This window comes from Amia ocellicauda, chromosome 20 (assembly GCF_036373705.1).
Source record: "Amia ocellicauda isolate fAmiCal2 chromosome 20, fAmiCal2.hap1, whole genome shotgun sequence".
NCBI lineage: Eukaryota > Metazoa > Chordata > Actinopteri > Amiiformes > Amiidae > Amia > Amia ocellicauda.
In genome coordinates, this window is record NC_089869.1 from 19,670,846 (window position 1) to 19,695,349 (window position 24,504).

A 24,504-nucleotide genomic window follows, 5' to 3' on the forward strand; every position below is an offset into this window, starting at 1 on the left:
ACCAAAAAAAACGTGTTTGTGCGCGTTGGGGTGATTCAGAGTTACGGCCCATGTTGTTGTTTTATGTGCCACCGCGAATCGAACCGCGGTATATTGTGCTTGAAAACCTGCTCGGCAGTGAGTAAGTGTTCCCGAGCCTCCCTCGCCTGACCCGGGCCGCTGTTTGTTTTCCAGCGCCGAACCTTAAAGGCCGGCCCCGGAAGAAGAAGCTCTCCACCTCCCAGCGGCGGGACTCACAGGCCCAGAACGGTGTGAAGGAGCCCAACAACACAGGCGACGGCAAGGCTGCTGCCAAGGTACAATATTAATTAGCCTTACATTTCCCTACATGCCTTTTCAAAACCTGTTTGGCGGTGGCTTCGTTCCAGCTGTACTGTTTCTAATTTTGGCACGGGTATTAAGTTTTTCCTTGAGTACTAAAAAATATTTAATGTTCACACCAAATATTTAAAGTATTTCTTGTTATTTGAATGGCTTTTATCCCCCATACTATATTATCTATCCATTACCTGATAGGGTAGAGCTTATAATCTTTTTTTTTTTTTTTTTTTTTTTTCCAAGAAGGAAAGTATTCTTTCTTTGCTTTGCAGTTTAATCTTTTCCAGATTTCCTTACGAGAGCACTGTAACTCTGTGCTTGCCCTTCTCAGGGTTTAGGTGTGACTAAGTGGGAGTATGAGAAATGTTATGAGTGTGGCTCAGATGACTTAGCAATAGAAATCTCCGTAATTGAACACCAGGAAGAGTGAGAAAGTCTGTCCAGTGCAGAATACTAACAAGTGCCCAAAATACTCCGGGGCACTTTTTTTAAACGGCATTACAGATACCTATCCAAACGGGCTTTGGAAAAAAAAAGAAAAAAAAGAGCTACAGAGTTACACCTGTAAATGGTCGAACACAATTTTGAGGGCCAACTGCCACTGATGTCTAGTACAGGTGTAGAGCAGCTGATACCCGGCCCAGGTGCGAGCATTATCCCAGGCCTTCAATACAATCTCAGGTATCCGCTTAAAGCTCTCGGCTGGAAATGTACCCCGTCACCTTTCTTTTCATCAGCTGTCAGAAACTGTATGTCTAATGCCCTGCCATGGCCTCTGTTCTCATCTCCTCCAACGGTCTTTAATTCCAGGTAAAATCTGAATCTAAGGTGGTCGTGGCCAAATCCAAAAATAGCAGTAACTGTAAAAAGGTGTCAGCTGAGGAAAAGCCTAAGGTGGAGGCAGGGGAGGAGTGCAAAGCCGAGGAGCAGGCTTTCCTAGTAGCGCTGTACAAGTACATGAAAGAAAGGAAAACGCCCATTGAGCGGATCCCATACCTCGGGTTCAAACAGAGTAAGTAGAAGCTACTTTTACATTTTACACGTACCAGCATCCAGACCAAGTCTGCGGGGGGTGATGTCTGTGAATTCGGCCTCCAGCTCTGGGCTCTGAGGAGGCCAATGGCGAATAAGCCAAATAAAGTCAACTAAAACAGATTTTCATTTTTAAATAACTAGACGATTGTTAAACTCTCTGATCATTGAGGTAAGCATAACCATCATAGCCATCCAAACTGTGTAATCCGTTGTCAGAATTTGTTTCACAATGGCCTATGTATTGGCGTTCTTTATAAGTACCTTGTTATGCTTCAGACGTACTATTTTTCGTGAAACATTATTTTTTTTAAGTAGGTTACTTTTGAGCCTAATGAGATGAAAGAGAGAGATACCTGGTAGGACCTGTAACCGCACACAACTTGAATAAAATGAATAAAACTACTTCAGCCGACATCTTAGGAAAACAAGAGAGGAAGGATTTTTCATTTATGTGACTTCAAGTAAAGTTGTCCCAGCCATGCTTTTTTCAAATGAACACTGGAAATAGAAATGTGTAGAACATCAAAAAGTGATTCCCATCCCAGATTTTATTCACGTCTTTTGTTCTTTTGCCTACCACAACTCTTCTGAAGGCACTGTGAACACTACTGCATATCGCGACACAAGTTGAATTAAATCAGCGCTTTGTATTTTTTATTCCGCGACCCTAATTTAACCATTTGTGCCTTAATATTACGGCTGACTTGTATATCGCCACATCCTCAGTTCAGAGTTGAGAGTGGCTCTTCTGCGTCCTGGTGGTCATACTGTCTGCTCACTTACATTTCCCATCCCACTGAGAGCTTTAAAACGCCATAGCACAATCTGAGCTTGTCAGAAGTACAAATAAAATCAAGACTTACAGCTAAAATGGACAGGAACATCAGTGCCTCTTAGGATGTCTGGGATGTTTTTTTCTAGTAATCTTTCCCCTGCGGTAAAACAGCATGGAGTTCTCATAAGCCCTTGGTTAGGAATATTATAAAGAATAATTGGAAAACATAACATGAAAAAGGGGCAAATTATTTTTCATTCAGTTCGATAAACAGAAACTCCCATAGTTAGGCGTTCGTTTTCAATAGCGTCCTTGGGCAGGGGTGAGGGGAAATGGAAATTACGATAGGCATCTTTCACTGGCTGCCTTCTCTGAGGTAGATATCAAGAAAACCTTAATTGGTCTTGTTGGATGTGTGCTGATCAGATGTGTGCATCTCTGTGATAATACTTCTGTAGAACAAAAAGTTGGGCCCAGGGAATAAAAGCAGAGAAGGTATTTTTATTATGCTGGTATAGTAATTATTGCTGAAGCATAACAACCGTATAAATGGACAGAGCTAAGCTAAATGGTTTAGCTGAAAACCTAAAGTCATCCGCCGTAGTAAAAATAACTCTTTATTATCCCTGTAGTGCATTTGTAACAACAGCAAAAGAAAATCAATACAGGCAGATATGTGGATGGGAAAATGTCATTTTGACAAATACAAGCCTTTTGTCTGAGAGGTGATTGAATCTTGACTGATGCCTTTTCCTTGGACCCTGAATAATTTATTGGTGACCATTTGAAAACAACCATACTTCATTACAAAATACACCTGTGTATACGTTTATGTTTTGCTTTTAAAATGAAATTCATCTCTAAAATTAAATACATTAAATAAAAGTATGATTTTTATCCATCATGAAGTAATCTTAAATCAGAATACAGTAATGTTGTGATTGTGATTTGTATGTCCTACTGTAATTGTTGATCTAAATACTTATTATCCTTCTAACAGTAAACCTTTGGACTATGTTTCAAGCTGCTCAGAAACTAGGAGGGTACGAACTGGTGAGTGTTTACTGTTATTCACCGTAACTTACATTTGTATTTTTCCTCTAGGTTTGTGATATTTCAGAAAAGAGAAAAAAATAAAAATCTGAACCATTTTAGGCTTTCTGTCAGCAGTGTGTTTACTAGACAGGGCTTGGATGAGACTTAGATCTGCATTTGGCAAAATCATGCAGTTGTTGTAAAATCTACAAGTGGAAAACATATGTAACTCTTTTCTGTCAAGGAAATTAGTAGGGTCTGTAATTTTTTCCCATGTTGAGACTCAGAAGGGACTATTATTGTACAACAAGCCAACAGCACAATAAAGAAATTTCACTTGGCAGCTTACCTGGCATCTGTTCATTTCTAATATGGGAAAAGTATTTAAGACTTTCAGCATAATCAGTTAAAGCCATTAAGATGCTGTAAACTACTCTGCCTTTGTGAATTAGTAGTGTAAAAAAAAAGAGAGAAATAGAGAGAGACAGCCAAATTGTTTATGCTCTCAATAAACAGGAAGTTATTAATGTAATTTCAAAGGCTTCTTTCAAGCTTTCTATCTGCTTGTTTTATCGCATAGTTTAGCCTACTTCTTTGTGTACAGGAAGCAAAGTGGTTTGCGTACGTACTGTATTGAAATTATTCAAAATACAGTTATGAGTCGCAAGTTGCCATTAAAATCATTCAGTTTGCTCTGCCCACCTTAAATGAGTTAGAAGCAGATGACATCTGTAATAAAAATCAGTTTACACAGGATGATGATGTCATTGGAAATATTTACATTGCACACAATGATCAGATTAAACTCCATAGCTGGTGTAGTAGCTGATCTAAAAACATTTTATATTCCAGCCAAAAGTCAACTTTAAACCTGTTTTACTGATAAAAGCAAAGTGAAAACAAACTGCAGTCAAGACAAATGAAAGCCTGTGAAATAGGGTTTGTGCAATGAGCCAGAGAAAATTAATTCTATGCATATGGGTTCACATAGTGACAAAAACCAAATGCAGATTGTTGAAACGTACGTAATAAAGTGAAAGCTTACTCTATAAACAAAGTATCAAGTGATTTTATACAACTATGTGAAAGTTATCTTCAAATATTTGAAATCTCAAAGTGACACTAATCATTTCATTTGCAAAAGGCAAAGAATCTGTTTAGAGTCTTTTTTTCTCTTGTTAGTCTTCCAGTGATTGCATGTTACCAATCTCCTACTTAAATTTCTGTTTATATATACATTGGTAATTTAAGTCAGACCTCTATGTTAATAACATATACTTTTTTTTTTTAAGTTTAATTTTACTATAAGCAATCACCCAGAGCACATACAAGAACACCACTCCCTATCTAAATAAATATTACATTACACATAGTTATGTGTTCGTCACAAGTTTATTATTATTTAGGTTGCTTAAGGGTTTAGTGTGGTAACCTGTAGCCTTTAAGGGGTGGCTCATTGTTGGGAAAGGAAACCATCAATTAAAATAGGAGAACATTCCTCCATTAATTTGTTTCAGTTGGAGCTCTCCTGCAAGCTTATCAGGGGATTAACTCTTTCTGTGCTGATTGGGTGGAATTCAACAAATGTTTTCCTGCAAAGCTCCACAAAGCAACATTTAAATTGTTACAGCCTGAAGGGGGTTTCAGTTTTGTCTAGCATAAATTGTTAAATAAGTAACGGCTATTTTTGTATTATTATTATTGACATTGGGTTCTTTGTAATTCCCTGTGCCTAATTCAATTCATGTAGTATAACATTTGGTCCACTTTGATGAGACTTAATATTATACAGGTGTAACTGTATTAATTTAGTATTTTAGTTGTTATCATTATGTTGTAAGTATGTGTTTATTTTAATACACATTAGTATTAAAATATCCTTTGTTTTTCATTGTTTATAGTGTTGGTCACTTTTCTCTAAGCAAGTGTGGAGTATACATAGCACAATGCAGATACTTTAAGCATATCATCACAACACAGAGGAAAAATGAATCGCCAAATAGCTTCCGCTGATAAAGGTAGCCTCTGTATCTCATGTGGATGTTGATGAGATGTTCAAGAAATGGTCCAGCTGTGTCTACAGAGACATAGTATTTACGCAATGAATAGCCAAATTCTACTTAATAATGTGAGCCTTGAGTTCCAGCACACAGGCGTAGAATGGGACCAACGCTATAGCACTGTGACCTTTATTTTATTACGCCTCCATACCCAAAACGCTGTCTTGCTTTCTGCCCAGATCACAGCCCGCCGACAGTGGAAGAATGTGTACGACGAGCTGGGCGGCAATCCTGGAAGCACGAGCGCGGCAACTTGCACTCGGAGGCATTACGAAAGGTACAGCCCCCGTCACCGGAAATTAAACGTGCACTGAATGGAGTAGCATCCACAGCAACAACAAACTGTATTTTCCACAATCCGCCGCACAAAACGATGCATTTACATGGCTATAGCTCAAAGGAGCACGTGTTGTGTAGGCCACAGGAGCCTGGCCTGGCTGGGGCCCTCCCACATCAGCAAGCTCGGACCTTATACTAAATTGTTTACTTTAAAGTTGATGCACAAACTAATATCCTGCAAAAATAAAATTGGAAACGTCTGTACCCTGAGGGGTGGATTGCGGATGTTTTCTGTTCAGCAGGCGAAAGTGTAATTATTGAACTTAATCTGTCCAGTAAATGATGCTGTTCTTTGCTTTGGTGGAGGATGACAGTCCATGCTGCCTGGGGTGTTTTATATGTTATATATGTTTTGTCCAATGGTGGATTCCTAACTTCCACTCTGGGAAGAGCAATGGCTGTGTGTTAGGGGCACAGTTTGGCTGTTATCTTCCTCTCCTGTCGCTGCCAAGAAAAGACTCCATCACAAGTAGACGTTTCAGTTCTCGTGATTATTTTAATCCTTCAAAAGCAATATTATTTCTTAAAAGGGCCAACATCCAGGCTTACATTTTTTCTCCTGGAAAATTCTCAGCAAACAATGTAACTCAACCTAGCAGAAATTGAATAAATCCATAAGAAATATGTTTTCAACTCCTGTCGTCCCTCTTAGTCTTTGAAGGTACCCATTATGGTAAGACAGAGTTTCCTTTCCGAGTATTTATTTTTTAAATAAAATGTCTAAGCGGTTTCCATTCTTTACAGGATTGCTATAAAACTCCTCGGCATGGGTTATTTCAATTTTCGGTTTATTACCAGCATCGGAAAGGTGAATTTTGGAATTGGCAATTAAAGAAAACGATTGAATTCCCCATATATTGCTCTTGGGAACACCACAGTGCATTAGTGTAGATAAGACAGAGTTTGGATTAATTTAATTCATTTTCTATGATTGTGCTGCCTAAAGCAATGTAAATGTCTTTGCTTTCTCTAAAGAGTGAGAATCAATATCTAACATCCAGGAAGTTACTAACGCCATACTAAAAGGGCTTATTAAGGTATGTATTTAACTGGTTGCTAAGATTAGCTATCAGCACTGTAACACTTGGATTAAAAAAATTAGGTCATAAAAAATTTGATTAATAACCTTGAAAGAGACTGCAGTATTCTTTCTCTTCTATTTCACGCTGCTTTTTAATTATATAGGTCAATGCCATTGATCAATTATGACCCTGTTATTTATTTAATCTTCTCGTTGATAGAGAGCGTTTTGTTCCAGAAATGTTCTGTGTAAAATACTGTTGTGCAGATAACAGTCCACAGACCTCATAATCTACTTCATATCAATTTAAAAAATATTTTCTCTTACTCGTTGTGTTTTTTACGAACATAATTACATGACAGATCCATGGCAACAGTGTGATTTATAACAATTTCCATTCTGTGTAGGGAGCATTTTTCCCATAGTATGTCACAGAAGCTAGTAAATCCCACAGACTTCAATTAAAATCCACTTTAATTTGCTATCATATATATATATATATATATATATATATTAATATATAGTGTTTATTTTAAACCTTTGAAAGGATGACTTTATTTAGCTTCTGTCTGATAAAACAGAAAAAAACATGTACTCTGGAAGACAAATACGGAGAATTGCATTTCAGAAAAATACAGGCACGTCAATTCTTCATAGTGCTTTATTGATTTTTTTTATTCCCTTTTGAATTAATGTTTGCCCTAAATTCATACAAGGCATGGTTCAGAGAATGCATCTCTTAACCTGTAGTGAATATGACAGATTTTAATGTAGGGCTTCTGAGTAAATTTTAATGATATAGCATAGAACCAATGCTCCTAAACAGCATATTAAATCAGCTGTTCCTTTCCCCTTGAGAGAATGATTCTTTATTTAACATCGCAATGGCAGTAAAAACAAAGGGAAAAGATTATTGTTTATAATGCTTTATGAGATTAAACACTGGAGTTATTTAGATCCAGAGCGTTTCATATCATTTAAAGTCTACAAATAATATCTTAATATTTTAAAATTAATGTAGCTTTAGTATAATTAATGATAAATATGTTTTCATTATTCTTTTTTAATACATGATCACAGCCAGTTTTCTGTGTAGACAAAGGTACCTGATTGCATCTCTGATTTATTAATGTGTGTATCAACGTGATTTTCATTAAACAATTTGAGCCTCATTTCCACTCTTTTGCTGTCACCGTTTCCTTCTTTGACAGCAGAAAAGTGCCTGTGCCAGTAGCTTGAGTCGGAGATGATTAACACTACACGAATCTCAGTGTTTTCCAATTAGGAATCTGCTGTGAGGTATTTTGTCTGTGGTGTCTGCAGTTTGCTTTGCCAATCACTCTCAATAGTGTAGTCCAGCTCTTAGCGTCGATCAATATGCTAAATCAGTTAGTCTTCCCACTGCAGAGTGGATAGTTCGAACAACAGCCAATAATGTGTAACTGACCTGTGTTAAACATTTACAAAGGTTAGACTTTGCTTTCTTGGGTTTGCTTCCAGTTCTGTCTTCTGCTCACATTCCCCACTTTTCCTAATTTGCAGATTAACAGTCTTTTTTTTTGTCAAGACTTAGTTTTGGAACACAGATTTTTGCTGTTAGCAACCACAGTATTGATGTAGTTTCATATTCACAGAAGGCTTATTTATGGTTTATGGCATTCGAGTGTCTTGAGGAAAATCACGCCTGTGTTTGTATTGCAAAAAAATCTTCCTAGGGACTTGGCAGGAAGATAGAAGCTTTTCATTTTATATGTTTAAAATCATTATTAAGAGATTGGCTCCAATGGAAACTAAATCAAAGAGTCAAACAGCAAAATGTGCCTATAAAAGAGTGAAGCAAGCATTACAGGACATTATTATACACAAGAATGCAGCACTTTCAGCATATTATTCAACGCTTTTAATAATTAAAGTTTCCTGTTCAAACGTTAATGGCTTTTAGCCTTTGGGGATCGGTGAGGTAATTTTAGGTCTAAAAGCCAGGCATGACAAAAGGCATATTTTGGCATTCCTTAACAGCCCTGTTCAACTGTGTGAATCCGGATTAGTTCAAGGGTCAACTTCTTAACAAATCATCTGAGTGAGTTACCAAAGCCTAAGAGTGAAGGAGGTGATATTGTGGTTGTTTGTTTTTCTTTTTTCTTGTTGTTTGTTTTTTTTTATTCAGCAGTTGGCAGTTGCAAGGACAGAGTCCAACGTTTAAAGGACTCCAAACGATCTTAATTATAACCATGCCAGTTCAATCATGGCTTTCCAGAAGTGATAATTAAAATCTTGTTTTGGTTTTCAATATAAGCTGAAGCAGATCGCCTCGGGCCCTAGCTCTGCCGCTGCCTTCATCGTGTTCAGTAACAGGCATCCAGTTGTTTGTTTAACATTCATTTAGCATCAGAAACCTGCTGAACTGCAATCTAGACGTGCTCCAGCCCTGCTGCCCCCCATTGTCTCCTCTCTTTACTGCGGCTCGGCAGTAATTTAAACTGTCAGAAACCGACATTTTAGAAACCACTCATTAACCGTTCACCTAAATTGAAAAATGGCTGTGATCTGGGATAAGAGGCTGCTCTAGGAATCTCCTCTCGGAAGTATTTGTTGGATTTTAAATTTTTACTTTTTGATTTAATTTAATTTGTATTTTGGGGGAGGGACAGTTTTTTAATTGAAAAAATGTTAACCTGACCACATTTTAACAATCGTATAGTGTAAAGAAATTAGAATTAGATTAGGAGAATAATAATCATCATCGTCTTCATCATAATCATAATAATAACAAAATGTGAGCTATAAATACACATAGCATAGAGAATCAATAAAAGGACAACCTGCTAAAGTTAGTTATCTGTAAATGACGCACAGTGAAGGAGTAGTATGGCTTAGGAAATTCAATAATATTGTTTGACTTAATCGACCGGAATAATTTGTCTGAAACCACTTCCTATTTAAGGGGGTTTTGTTTACCTCCCTCCAGTGGGCAGTGTGCCATCTGCTGATCAAGAAGCAGAATGACAGTACTGGAATTATTATTATTATTATTATTATTATTATTATTATGGCTTTTGTTGTTGTTATTGGTGTTGTTTGTAGTGGTATTGGAGAGTTTTCTTTTGGAAGAACTGTCATTTGTAATTTTGTCCCTGAAATGTTGTGTCACTGAAAGGTGATTCTCTGGCAGTGAAAGCTCATTCCAGAGAGTGAAAGCGTCCTACTCCGCAGTGGGGATTGTTTCAGTGTGTATTCCTGTCAGCTTCAGAGCAAGCTGCGATAACCAGGCCCATATCACTCGATTCGAGCAGGATCCCAGGCCTGGTGTTCAGAGGTGAGAACACAGGGGGAATTCAGAGGACTGAGCAAGAGAAGTGAAAGGCATGTTTTATTCTCAAGTCTGAGCCTTTTCTTGGTTCCTTTATTTTACAGCATTGAATATATTGATATCAGTCGTGTTTATGTGCACATTTTGGGTGTATGTTTTGATTTTGTAATGTATAGGTCTAATCTACATCCATAATTCTGTGGTTAACATGCCCAGGTGCAATTATTTTTGAGAGGATGGGTGTGTTTGTGTTTGTTGAATAGGAGCACATCATCTGTTTATTGTAAGACGTGTACTGTGTCAGGGAAACTGTCTATCAGCACCCCATATGATTTCATGTGTAAGTGTCCATACAGTAGTACAGAGATGAATGTTTGTGTGCAGATGCACTCTGGGGTGTATTTATAGAGTTTGCAGTTCTCCCCACTTCCACCGCGGTGGTGCAGTTGCGGTTAAAACAAGATGTTAATAAAGAATCACAGGCTCAGGAGCGCAGCCGTTGCTTTGTTTCTATGATGAGGCTCTGCAAACAGAGAGCTTAATCTACCTCAACGAGAATTGGCTTCCTATGTGCAGCAGCACCGATGGCATTTCAGGATATTGCGAAATGTTATATTTGTGAGGTTACCTGGAATTTACGCAGCAGGACCTGAAGTGAATTGCTCTTCAAGGAAATGCTTATAATAAGTGTTAATATTGTCATACGTGGTCTTGCTTTAGCAAATAATACTAAAAATAAATGATTATTTCTCTGTCATTTTACAGTCATTATCCTGATATTACTTTGCTATTTCTGTTCAGGTTTGATGTGGTTTTTCTTTCCTGAGCTGCAGCACTGCGCATGCTCAGTACTGATGCTGAGAATAACTGCTGCACTTTGTATAATTATTATGTTCTTTGAGTAAGATTATATAAAGAGCTGTGTTCTGAATACTTATTATGGAAATGAATGTTATATAAGATTAGGCTTAGAAGCTCTGTGGAAGTCGACTCTGCCACAGAATCTTATTACGCACTCAGCAGCACTCCCTGTGGAATAACTTCGCATAGACCTTAATACAGATAAAGGATGTACACAGAAGAATTTCAATTTACCTCCATTTTTATCCATGCATCTTTCTCTGTCGCACCAACCTTATCTGTCTGGGGTGAAAAAAACAACAACAGAAAATGTGCTAGGTGTGCACATGTTTTTATTAATGATGGCGTTTATTTCTCATTCCTGTGTCGTTCTTTCTCCTCCTGTTGTTTAATATTTTAACCGTAAAGTATAATAAATCAATCTTAAAAAAGAAGCACTTGCAGAAGTCTACAGTAGCAGCAGTTTGCACACGGTTTGTGGGTTACTAACAGGAAGAGGTGGGTTAATATTTCGTTTGGCTTTTAATGAATGAGAGGTTAAGCGTCTGTCCACACACTCCACTATTATGTGAACACTTTGTGTGCTGTGTATATTTCAAAATCAAACTAGAAAACATCCGAAGACCTCATCCAACTTAATGTTAATAATGTCAGTCTTGCTGCCTTGAACAGTTTCTTTGTGAAGTATTACTAAAACTATATGTGTGTATATATTTATATATACACACACACACTGGATTGTACAGTGTATATGACTAAAGGGCAAAGAGTGGGCATTTAACCAAAAGTAGGCCATAGTCATTGACTCAGACAGGGCTACTGTTGTTGTAGTGTTATTCATAGTAGGTAGATGGATTCAATTTACAGTTGAAGTTAATACAATTCTAAGGTAGAGCAGATTACTGTCAAACACTGAGCAATCACAAACAGTTTACATAATTTAAGAAATCGTCAAATACAGTATACCGCAGGAATTGATTTAACTGCCGAAACATCCACAGGGTAAAATGTCCAGTGTATCACCATTTCATTTTGTTTCAGCGAAGGAAACGACATTAAAGCTGAGCTACCCAGTGGGGCAAAAACAAAAATGGGAAGTGAACTTATTTACATACAAACTATCAACACAGAGCCGTGGCATTCCCCTCAGGCACTAGTGCATGCATGTTGTTGAAAAGAGGAAATTAAAATATGACTTTCAGTTTAGTAATGAAATTAAGGACATTGGATTCCCCTTCTCTTTGGCTATTAAGGAATTTTAGTTTGACATTACATTTGATTTAAATGTCTGAAGACAGTAGATTTATAATAATTAACATATCGTTTGTAATCATAATGTTGCATTCGAGCAGCTAAAATAAGATGTTAACGTTTTGTTTCTTTTAATCTGGTAACAATAAGCTTACTCTGTTAATAGGCACTGTGGAATAAAAACTATAAACACAGAACCGCAAGACATCCCCTTGTGTACCCTGTGAATGTGGTTATTTCTATCCGGAAATAAACGTAGGGTGGAAGATGGCAGATATAGATATGGCTATAGATACAGATATAGATATATATTTATAAATGGATGAAATCACATATGGGCCATTTTACTGTTTAAGCTTGCGAAAAAGACAGTTTCTATATGTTTCCAAGAATGATTTATTACCCCGAATGTTAATGAAATTACCACATACAATGCTTTGATCTCTACAGATTGTCACATGGTCACTGATGATCTTTGACCAGCTGGTCATCTGTGATTCTGACCCTGCTGGCATTCATCCAGGCGACGCATAGCCAGCTTGAATTAAGTTGGTATGCAGTATTTCTATCAAGTCCACTGCATGACGGCTTTCTGAATTTCAATATTTATGTTTGCCTTTTTAGGAACTACATTTTTTCAAAAGCTGTGAATATCTAACCTTGAGATCTCAGCCTATAAAAAAATGTGTGTGTGTGTACATGTGCTGAGGTTATTTTTAAGTGATGTTGTAATTGTCTGTTCACAGTTTGATTTCAGTAGTATTACGGGCAGCCTAGTTACATTTTATAGCTGCAGCTGTGCCTATAGATAGTGGGCATGGTTCAATGCAGATCCTAGTGGTTAGAGAGACACTGCTGTAAATAAGGCGATGCAAAATGCAAAGTTCAAATGTTATGTAATCAAGACGTGCTATGTAATAATGCGTTAGCCGGCACATCAAAAAGTGGGGCTAGTAAGAGCACCTAAAATTGGCCCCAAGACACAATATGATGCTTTATATATTTTACTTTGTATATGTCAGCTAAAGTGTCATTCGGTTTATCAGTCAAACTCTATTTTTGTTGTCGTTGTTGTATGTTTGATGTCTTTCTACTACCTGTTGGGCCTGCTTCGAATTCACCCATCATTTTCATAACATTGGGCGCAGATGCACGTTCCCTTTAATTCTCATTTAATTTCCTTTGTTTCAATCAGACGATAAAGCAAACAAAGATCACACCTGAGCCCGTGACTTCCCCACAAAGTGACTATATATTTGTTTGTCTGAATGTTTATGCAGACCCTTTAAATAGCTTTCTAAGCTGATAATTACAGCCAACTTCTCTGCTGTGGTGGAGCTATTTGGAAGGAAGGAATTTCATATTAAGGGTTCCATTTACCAGAACTTCTTCAGCTGCATTATGTTATGTACTTTTCTGTTTGAAAGAGGACATAATTATACTGCTTCCTCTGAAAACATTGAGTGAATAATTTTTAGCACATCCTGCGTCCCCAGAGACTGTGTTTATTTTCATATCTGAAATAACCACAACGATTATTGAAGAAAATGTTCTACGTTAACATTAAAGTTCATAGTGGCCATATATTATCATAAAACTTGTCGTACATGTTTGAACAGCACACGATTAGGGTTTTGTAGTTTCATTGGGGCATATAATCTGTGATTGTTCTATATATATATATTGTATATTTTGTTAAGCTTTTTGTATTTTGTAGCTGCTGAACTGAGCTTTACATGGTGGTACCAGTAACATAACATAACGAATGATTCATAGTGTACCATTAGGTATGCATGTTAGTTTAAACTTGTGTTGAGAGATAAAATCGGTTACTTCAGACTTGGTGTCAAATGTTGAAAGAAAAGTCACATCCTGTGGGTAATTCTTGGCTTTGCTGTTTTTGCTGCTCAAACCCTGTGAGTGAGCACACAGTAAATGGATCTCAGAGTATGGGCACTTAAAATATGTTTTTGTACCTCAGAGCAAATTCAAGATTATCTTGTTTGTGGTTCATTTCTCAGTGACATGTGTTATAACCCTTTGCCAAAGGTGCAATATTCCTGACAATGGAAAAACACACAGTCACTCTCTCTCTCCCTCTCCCTCCCTCTCTTGCTCTCTCACTCACACACACACACACACACATACTCACATGAATGTAACACCTTGTTTTAAAAACAGCAAAACAGCTGATGACTGTTCTTTCCAGCCCACTCCCCCCATCCTCTCTCCCATATTATTTTATCTTTTCCCCCTTTTCTCTTTCCCTATCTCACTTTCTAGTTCTTTATTCCCCCCCTCTCTCTCCCTCTCTCCCTCTCTCCCTCTCTCTCTCATAAAGGAACATTTAATTGCAGATTTCCTGCTCTTGGCACTGGGCCTTTGACCAGCTGTGTGAAATGTAGTTTTACTGCTGTCTTACTGCCAGCTGCTGAGCTCAGTGAAAAATAACAAAAAATAAAATCTTGCAGACCCACTTGAACTCTTAAAAGCATTTTTTTTCTCTCGGAAAGGAAATAAGCTACTCTACCTAATTTGCAAAGAAATGAATTATTTTTGCCACAGTGTTTTTTTTTTTTTTTTTTATAAAGCAAAAGAGGAAAGGGGCAGTTATGAGAAATGTCCATAGAAGGGAATGTGGAAAGAATGATGTTGCTTTTTCATCTTGTTCTGTTCTCTGACTTCTCACCTTGCTGAGCAGCCATTTCCACTTTTGTTTAAACAGTCCAAAAAAAAGAAAAGGGGCATAAAAAAACAACACTAATGTAAATTACTTTGTAAATCTTGCAAAGGGAAACCACAAGGTCAAAAGGTAACATGTGCCATTTAATACAAGTTAAAGGGGCCAATGGTGAGACCCGGGTACACAACATGAGGCTGGGCGCGGGTTTTAAAACACACTTTAAGTTCAGATTTTCAGATTTCACAGGATTAGTTGTGAACAGGATAAGTCTTTGTGTGCATTATTATGCTTTCATTATATAAACATTAACTGAAACATTACAGTGGGAATCAGGTATTTGGCAGCTGTGTGCTATTTTGATTTGTCTGCATAGAGAGAGCGTTTTCCAGTTTTAGCAGCTGTAACATGTTTAAACTCTTTTGGTAATGGGATCTGAAGATGAATGTTCCCTCTGGGCTCCTGCTTAGCTTCATTGCTGGCTCGCCGCCAAATTGTAGCCAGCATAGTTTTTATTCATGGTTCTTTGCACACATCATGCCTGAGCATGCTCATTTGAAAAGTGTTTTCTGGTGAAACTGTGTTTGGCGTCTGTGTTTGTGATCTCGGTATTGGGCTAAACAATAGAGAGAATCGCACAGGATGTGAACTCGTTTCAAGGTGCAGTCTTAACATCATCATGATTGTAAAAATGCATGTTGTGTTTAATGCAGCAGCTTTTTTTTTTTTTTTTTTTTTTTTTCCCCTTCCAACTCATTTGTGTTATTTATATTCTAACAGCATTCCCTAACTCAATGCTGCAAAATGTGTTTTGACTATGTCTCCTCTAGCAGAGTTAATATTTATAATTCTCCATGCCTTGAATTATTCCCACTGTGACTCATTAATCACACAAAGCACATTATAAAAACTTAAAACCACTGGAGCAGAAACTGCGATTACAACGCAATATATCCCTTCCAATTACGAAATCTGTATCAGGTTTTCCTATCAAGAATGTGGAACAAAACAGATTAAAACAAAAATATCTCCAAAGTGTGTTTAATCAGGTTTGAAAAACATTACATAACCCTTAAAATATACCATATTCTCCGTTCGCATTGTCCTTGGCTGGCAGGCGTTTCTCCGGATGGCTGAAGGAGCTGCACGGCAGATATTTGATTAGGATGCAGCCATTGTGGGATTGAGAATTATAGTATCCTTATATCTTCAGTTTCTATAACCAAAAAGGCTTTTAATTAGGATCAAGTGCATTATCCCCCATCTGTTCACGGTTCAGCGATGCACAGGCATTTGTGTGGTGACATATAAAGCATCCTGCCTTAATAACAATATATCACTAAATACTTGCCTTTGATCAGAGTAGTTTCCCTTTTAGTTAAAAATACAGCCACCCAGAAAGTGCCCTTATTTTTTATTTATTTAAAACATTTGTTATGGTGATACATTTTGCAAGTTATGCAGATTTACACTGGCATGAATTACTATTGTCATCCCAATTTCAGTTTTAGCAAAACGTAGGCTGCACAGCGATTGCCAGTTTGCTGGTACTGATGTCTGGCAACTATGTAAATACAGATAGAAAAGTATGGCTTGAAATTATGCCCTGCTTACTTCAAAGGGGTCGTTGTGAAATTGATCTGGACAAAAGTGGTCTGTCTGGAAATCTAAAGTGATAGCCTACATAAGACACCCCCCCCCCCTGAAAATGACATCAATTTGATTCTATACCTGTGGTGGGACAGAGTTTTGGGCGGCCGAATTTCTTCACCTGTTACCTTTGCCTTTCTCCTCCTCCAGGCTCATCCTCCCGTATGAGAGACACATTAAAGGGGAGGAAGACAAGCCACTGCCCCCCGTGAAACCTCGCAAGCAGGAGAGCTGCTCCCAGGAGGGGGCCAGTAAAACAAAAGCGTCTGCGGCGAAGCGCGTCAAAGGCGAACAAAACCAAAAGCTGAAGAATGAGAAGGAGGTCTTTTTGAAAGGCCTGGAACCCTCGGGGGTCAGTTACTGATGCTCTCATTTACTACATCACAGCCGAGGAATACTTTCAGCTCTCCAAGAAACAGAAATGACAGAAATGTATTTTAGAGGAGACGCTGTCTTTATTTCATAAAAAAGCTGTCAAAGTCTTTAAGAAATAGTGCTGTCAGGAACAGCTGGTTTTAACATAATTATTTTAGCTTGACTAGGTTTTCTAACCACTCCACTACAGCATGTTAAATATAATGGAAGACTGAATATTTTTTTTTGCTTCAGCAGCTCCAAACAATTTGCACTATTTGTCTGTTTTTCTTTTCATTCTTTATTTTGTGCCTTTCATTCATTATGGCCGAAGTAAAGCATGTTCTTTTGCTTTGGTTGTATAATGGGTGTGGATGCCATTAAGCTTCCCTCAAAGCAAGTGAAAATATGATGCCAGATTTATTATTATCAACAATATTTATTCTTTGCAGAACGGGACAAACTCGTGGTTGCTGTGGAAATGCTTTATATCAAATCTGATCAGCTATTATGTGGAAAGTGAAGTGATGCCATATGTTGGTGTTACATAAACCACATACGCTATTTTTATCCCAAAAAGCCAATAAATCCATGGTGATTTGCAAATGTCTTTCCAGTTAAGTACAAATAGAAACAAAAAATGCACAGGCACTGAAAAGGAATGAAAAGGGGTTATTATTTTCATAAAAATATCTAAATGATTACAAAAGGAATGAAAGTGCTTTCAAATTTTGTATTGAAGTTCTGAAGTGTTACATCTAGTTTCATTTACCAGCAGCTACACAGCTTATATTAATTCAGCAATCCATGCAATGAATGATTGACTGTGCAGAAACAAAGACAGCCCTTATAAAAGCTAAATAGTTGTCCTGCGCTATGCTTTGCTCATCAGTCTGGTATGTTCTGTAATTTTAAAAGCTCTTGAGATCATTGATAGTGCATTGTAGGAAAAAAAAACTAAAAAGGGATTCTGGGAGAGAAAAGTAAACAAATGCAGGCCATAAAAGTGGAAAAAGTCAAATGTAATAGAGTATAACTCATGTAGTGCAGATCTTTGAAATTGCACCGCCAGGAACTCCAGTCTTGGGTAAATAACTGTCAAACTCATACTGGACTCACTCCTAATGGAAAGGGGTTTTTTTAGATGTAAATTTAGTAAACATGGAAATACCACACCACCAAAATGTCAAAGTACATAAGCAGGATGTTGCAATCTAAAAAATAATAATAATGAAGAAATACACTCAAATTAATTAAACCAAAATGCAAATGAATCAAAAATAATTAATACACATATATCCATATCTCTGTGATTGGGTCTTATATGTTACAGGCTTGAATTGAATAATTGATGCGCTTGTTATAACTAGACAGTGTTTCTGGAATCGTGACCAGATTTACAACAGCCAATCACGCCTCCTTGATGGGTCTCGAATCCTGACAGTTTAAAGGATCCAGACAATGTATTGCTGCGTGTTGCGCTAGAGTGACAACAGTCTTGAAAAGGACTGTCACTCAGCTGAGCCGAGAGCAGAAATCTGCGCTGACCCCCGGGGTCAGAGTGCGCGGCCCACACAATGGCCCGAATAGCAGGAAATGAGCACACAAGCCTGATTACTATAGAAACCTGCACAAAACGTGACCGTTTGATTTTTACACTTACACGTGAACAAAATATATAATATTGGAGTACTATAACGTATATAGTTAGTGGCTTGATTCCGGTATTTGACAAATAAAGAAAAACATCTGAAAGATTATAATATATATGAGGTTTGCTTGCACAACATCTGTTCTCATTACTATTGTCAATGTGAATAGATTAATAGGGTGGGGGGGGCTATTTCAAATGAAAAAGATTGCAATGTCTTGTTTATATTAAATACATCTGAAGTTTGACTTTAACTTATAACAGCAGTATTAAATTAGTTCAAAGGATACGCAGATGACTTTTCTATCCTTTAAGGGTTTTGCAACTTCTAATATATAAATAAATAAGTAGACCTAAAATGAATTCAGCTAACTTAACAATGCAAGAACCAGTTTGGCAAGAACTAATACAACCACATCATTTATCTGAGGCATTCTTTTACTAAGGGCACAAAACTCACATTTTTATTGCCGTCCCCGATGTCAAGCTACTAATTTACTTTCGGGGTATTTTACTGAGTGCACGAGTCATATTTTTACCATTGTTGCTTTATATAACCTAGATTTATTCCAGTGTTTACTTTGATGTTTGCCATGTCAATAATGCTCCCAGTTTGTTTCTCATTAGATTACTTCACTCTCTGGGTTAAGTTTCAGTTAAACACATCCATCTTACATTATTTAGCTGATGGATTATTTACTTTAAATGTGAAGATCAAATAACTGTATTTGCTTGAGATCGGCACACACAAATAAAGCTGGATCTCTGCAGTGCCTAACTAAAACTCGTGTCTTGTTACAGGTGTTTGACACTAAAGAGAAGAGTGAGGAGGCAGGAGACCTGGAGCCTCCGGTTGAGCCGCACAGTTTGGTGAAGGAGGACACAAAGAAAGAAGAGCAAGAAGAAGAAGAAGAAGAAGAAGAGGAGGAGGAGGAAGAAGAAGATGAAGATGATGATGAAGAACAAGAAGAAGAAGAAGAAATAAGGCTCCCAGTGAAAGAGGAGAGTTTGGACAACGGTGAAATAGAGGAAACCCCACTGCTGAACACACCTCCGAACCTGTCCGTACCATCAGAAGAAGACCCCTCAGAAATGGCCCACATCGACACTCCACTCCAGCCTCTGCCCGAGGTCATCACAGCCGCCGCTGCCGCCGCCGCCCCCAAGCCGCGGCTGCACAGCTTCATCGACCAGCTCAGCTGTGAACTTCAGGAGAAAGCCGCCAATGGTTTGGCCGCGGCCGCTCCTCCGTTATCTCATCACTCCCGCCCCCCGCAGGAGCAGAGGCACAACCACGTGTCTGAATATATCGGCCCCTGTGCTACTGGCAAGGTGGATCCATCGGTTCACAAAGAAACTCCCAGCCACGTTGGCATGGTGCTGCCCACCTTAAAACAGCAGCCTCCCGTAGCCCCGGCAGCTCCTGAGAGCATCACAGAGAAAGACATTGATCTGCCGGCCAAGGAAGAATCTCGTTTTAGTTACACGCCAATCTTGTATCCGAGGGGCAACCCTGGCATTATGTCTCCCTTGGCCAAGAAGAAGTTGTTATCGCAGGTCAGTGGGACAACCTTGCCTAATTATTCATTTGGCCCACCCCCGCCACTAGTAACTAGAAAGTGCATGAATAGTAATGCTGACGATTTAGCCGGTCTGCAAAATTTGCCGGTTTCGAGCGCAGAGACTGTTGTGATCAACAGACCGTCCGTCATCCAACACGTGCAGAGTTTTAAAATACGGAGCACGGAGGAGAGGAGGCCATCGTGTGAATCTTTGAAGCATGAACTGTCTGGGAAATCGGAGACCTTCCCCTGCGATTTCTCGAAAGCCCAGCTCAACTCTGGGGGGGAAAGCTATGTTGGGAGAACTGACGCTCACGATAGCATGGATATGACCTCCGATAAAAGGACAGTGCACCCCTCACAGGTACCGAATTTCCTGACTGAGTTTTATTCCTCACCTCACCTGCACAGTCTTTACCGACATACAGAGCACCACCTGAACAAAGAACAGTTGTCCAAATATCTGAGTAGAGACATGCTGTTCACTAGAGAACATGAGAACGCATCTAGTTTTACAAACACACACCCTGATAACATTGGTTTAAGTTACCGTTCTCCTTTGAGTCAAAAAGAGAAAAAATCCTCTGGTGAAATGACTTCTGATGACCAACCAACAGACTTAAGTCTTCCTAAGTCCTCTGTTCACAAACTGCCTTCATCCAAGCCCTCGGTGTGTGGTATCTCTCAGACGTTGATGCAGCAGGATGGCAAAACCCCACCACTCTTTCAAGTTGCCAGTAGCCAGGCTTCCAGTCTTGACTGCAACCCTAAGGCATGCCGGGTACCGCCAATGACCATGTCAACTCCCAAACAAGCCACTGAGCCTCCTCAGAGAGCTGTGGGGAAAACACAGAACGGGCGCGGAGAGGACACCTTGGTGCACAAGATGGACGAAATGGTGCGACCCATTCTGAGCACAAAAAGCAGTCCACAGAACATTGGAGCTGCTAGGCCTCTCAAGAGAAATCTGGAGGAGCTAGAGAGCGGTCCTCCTGAGAAAAAGATCAGAGCTGTGACACCCATGCATTCGGTGAAGGAGGCGACGGGGAAAGCGAAAACTCCCGAGCCCGAGGTGGGGGTAAACAAACCGACGGAGCCCATGCATGCTGTGCATGCCAGTAGCTTCTTGGATAGCCATAAGTTCCCCCTGCATTCGCCCATCTTCCCGGGATTGTACCCTGGAGCGTTCGTATCTCAGGTACAGGACATGTGCGACAGCCTGGGCTCCCACTTCCCCGCGGGTTACTCCCACTCTCTGCAGTACTTGAAAAACCAGGCTGTCATCTCTCCGCTCATGCCCCCCTTTGCCATCCATTCCTTCATGATGCAGAGGCAGCTCCTGGCCTCCTCTGCCAACCCCCCTCAGATATACCGACACTTGGCCGCGGCCCCCGTAGGAGCCGCTTACGGGGACCTCCTGCATCACAGCTTATACCCTTTATCTGCTCTGAACCCACAGCCGGCCTTCAGCCCCTCCCAGCTGTCCTCTGTGCACCCCAGTACCAAACTGTGATGAGACGTCACAGGAGCGCAGCGCAGGACAGCAGCAATAGCTTGACCTTACCTTGGCAGAGACATATACAGCTCCACTCATACGAACAGTGTTTTTCCAGTAAGCATGGCTACGTTATCGTATTTACAGGCAGCAGATTAACTGAAGATGCTTGAATCTGGGAACAATCCCTTTTTGCACCAGATTTTGCCACTTAATACAAGTTTATTGATTTGCACATTGTTTTGAATATGGGCCAATAGGCTGAGTATGTTTCATTCCTGCAATTTCATAATAGGTTTCATTTGCTGTTAATTTATAAAGGTGTAAAGGCGACGAGCAATAATGCAATGGAGATTTTGGCCCGGGTGACAGATGAGCATTATGATCAATAGGGCTGGATATCCAAAGGATGAAAAGCAAAGTGGTTCAACAAATCAATGCAATGTACAGAGCAATTTCAATAGATTCTGGGTTTTGTTGTTTTGAAACACTATGAAAAATTACAGAACACTGTTAAAGGCTCGCTGTCAGGAAAGTTCAATGTTCATTTTAATACTCGCGATGGTGCATTTCTTCTTATTTAATTTGCAGAGCTGCAGTGTGATGAAAAGTCGTTCATTTCAAGGAGACACCCATGCAGGGGGTTTGACATCATTAAGGATTTATAATGCCGTTGATTACAATCACATTGATATGAGAGGGTTGCAGGATATTTAATCAAATCTCTTCTAAGTAAAAGCAGTTTTTCTCCGTTGTTGTTGTTTGTTTGTTTTGTTAAAGAAACGATTGCACCGTCAATGTAACAAACATAATGTGAAGAAAAGATTCGCTCACCATTTGCTTTTTTATGCCATACACCACCCTACCTATAAATGACACTTTGCTCCGCTGATTTGAGTTTACCAGAATGCTGTAAAATACTTTTATTAAATATAGGATTAAGGTATCTGTATAATCAACAGAATTATTCCAACATTTCTTTAAATACTATTCACCGGCTACTGTAGTGTCTGACTGCTTTACACCACAGGTAACTATATAGTCATTTGTCATGGGGAAAGCAGTGCGTTGTCCAGGACTAGTTGAAGAATTAAAAACCCACGGCTCTCTCTCCTGAAGCTCATTCTTTTCTGATGTCTAGAATTGCAGATTCGGGTGCGAGTTGATAGCCGCAGATTTAAATGGGCAAATGTTTGGAAAGCTATTAGGATTCTTTTTAGGAGCACTTAGCTAAGCACACAACTCACAACCTTCACATTTTTAGGGCCATTGTCAGAAGGAGAAGAGAATCTATAATAGATATAATGGGGGGGAAATATGGCTTGATGACAGCAATCAATGAAAAGGTTATGTACAGTAATGATACATAATGTAATTTGAAAAAAGGGTGTATGTGATGACAAATAATAGAGGCTTATGTAATTATTTTTTGCACAAAGGATTTTAAAGGATAAATGTACCATTAGAGGAAATCCGATGTCAGAAATAATCCATTTTAAATGTGTTCGTAATAAAGACTAAATATTAGTTGAAAGAAATGTATTAGCTCCAGAATTATTTGGAGTAACACTCAAGGTTGCTATGTAACATTTTTAACAAGTAATAAAATGTTTTATAAGCATTAAAAGGCTACAGTTTATCAATTTGCACTGCTTTTGCTTTGGGTGCACATGACTTTACCATCAGCGTGTTACCTTGGAGTTAGTGTGCGTACACTTCTGTCATATTTAACCATGAATATTAAATATGAAAAGTGTGTTTCAGTCCTTTTTTTGCTTTGCAAGTATTTGTGCCTTTTATATTTGGCAAAAAAAAAAAAGAGCATCTTAAAGTACGTTTGCAAAAAGGTGGTCTAGTTTTGTCCTGTCTAGAACCCGGTGTAATTTATCTGTATTAGATCTCCAAACTGTGTGCAACACTGGGACCGATTTAAAAACACACAATGGGCCTGCGTTACTGGAAAGGAGTTTCACACTGTGTCCGCTCACACAGAACGATTCCTCCCGGCTCGGGTACTGTACGAGAGCACAGGTTCAGAGGAGATCGGAGTCGAGCACATCTGGCCCGCTTTCACAATGATCATTATAAGTGTAATGAGTCCTGGGAATTTCGAGGCCCCCGTGATTACAATGTTTGTCATGAGCACTTACAGGACCTCTTTCAGAGTCAGGCTGTCACATGCCGTGGTGTGTTGGTTTAAAGTTTCGCTCATGCTGTTCAGGCTTTCAAAACAAATGTTTATATAGTGTTTTTCTTTGCTGTCTTTGTTGTAAATAATGTATACTTTTGTCAGTCATCTTTTAGCTTTTGTTATTATGTGTATGGTGATTGTTTGTATATAGTAAAAGTAGAGCTGGTAACACTAAATAGTTCTGTCCTTGTTTTGAAGGTTATTGAGTGACCTTATCATTTAGGTTAAACACTACAGTTATGAATGCTGAGCCAACTATACACACTCAGTTTCTGTCCGTTTGTTTGTTTTGTATTGTTGGTTTCTAAATTGTACTTCTTGAAATGCTTTTGATACTATGTGCCATTAGTTTCCCAATCACATAGCTGGCAAAAAAATATTTTGTACTTTATGATCCACTGTATATTTAATTAAAAATATTTTACTACCTACTTCAATGTGTTTTTACTCAGCAGTGGTATTTTGCCCTATTGGACTCGAACTTAATTACTGTTTATTGGATTTTTTTTCTCTCAGCAGTGGAATAACATTTCTTAATTAGAGCCGTGTTTGAAATCATGCCGATAGCAAGGCCACAATGAATATTTTTCCCGTATGTGTATTACTGTGAAACCACTCTACCCACACTGAGTAATAAATAGTACACTTTTATGTAGTACTAGTAGCTACCTATGAGAGCCACATTGCTCATCTAAATATAAACTAGCAGTTTAAGGGGTTTGCAACCTAGCTTACATACTCCCTCTAGTGTTACAATGTAGTTTCACGTCTTTGTTGCACCAATAAAAGATTGATGACACAGGTAGTAAGTCTGTGACTCATCCCAGCAAAGTTACAGGAGAATAATTATTATAACCTAGTTTCAAAACATTTAGGATGGAAGAATTGAAAGAACTGCCAAGAACGTCACGTCTTT

The 24,504-nt window shown here is 38.7% G+C and overlaps 1 protein-coding gene across 1 annotated transcript in view; it reads left to right on the forward strand.

Annotated features, from left to right (window-relative positions):
* Positions 1-24,019, forward strand: part of arid5b (AT-rich interaction domain 5B) — a 65,494-nt gene extending 41,475 nt beyond the window's left edge. Inside the window, exons 5-10 of the mRNA XM_066692825.1 lie at positions 175-296; positions 1,129-1,330; positions 3,129-3,181; positions 5,403-5,500; positions 16,486-16,687; positions 19,142-24,019. Coding sequence (XP_066548922.1) covers positions 175-296; positions 1,129-1,330; positions 3,129-3,181; positions 5,403-5,500; positions 16,486-16,687; positions 19,142-21,415 — 2,951 coding nt within the window. The 3' untranslated portion in view covers positions 21,416-24,019. The remainder of the gene's footprint in view (positions 1-174; positions 297-1,128; positions 1,331-3,128; positions 3,182-5,402; positions 5,501-16,485; positions 16,688-19,141) is intronic.
* The last annotated feature ends 485 nt before the right edge of the window (positions 24,020-24,504 follow it).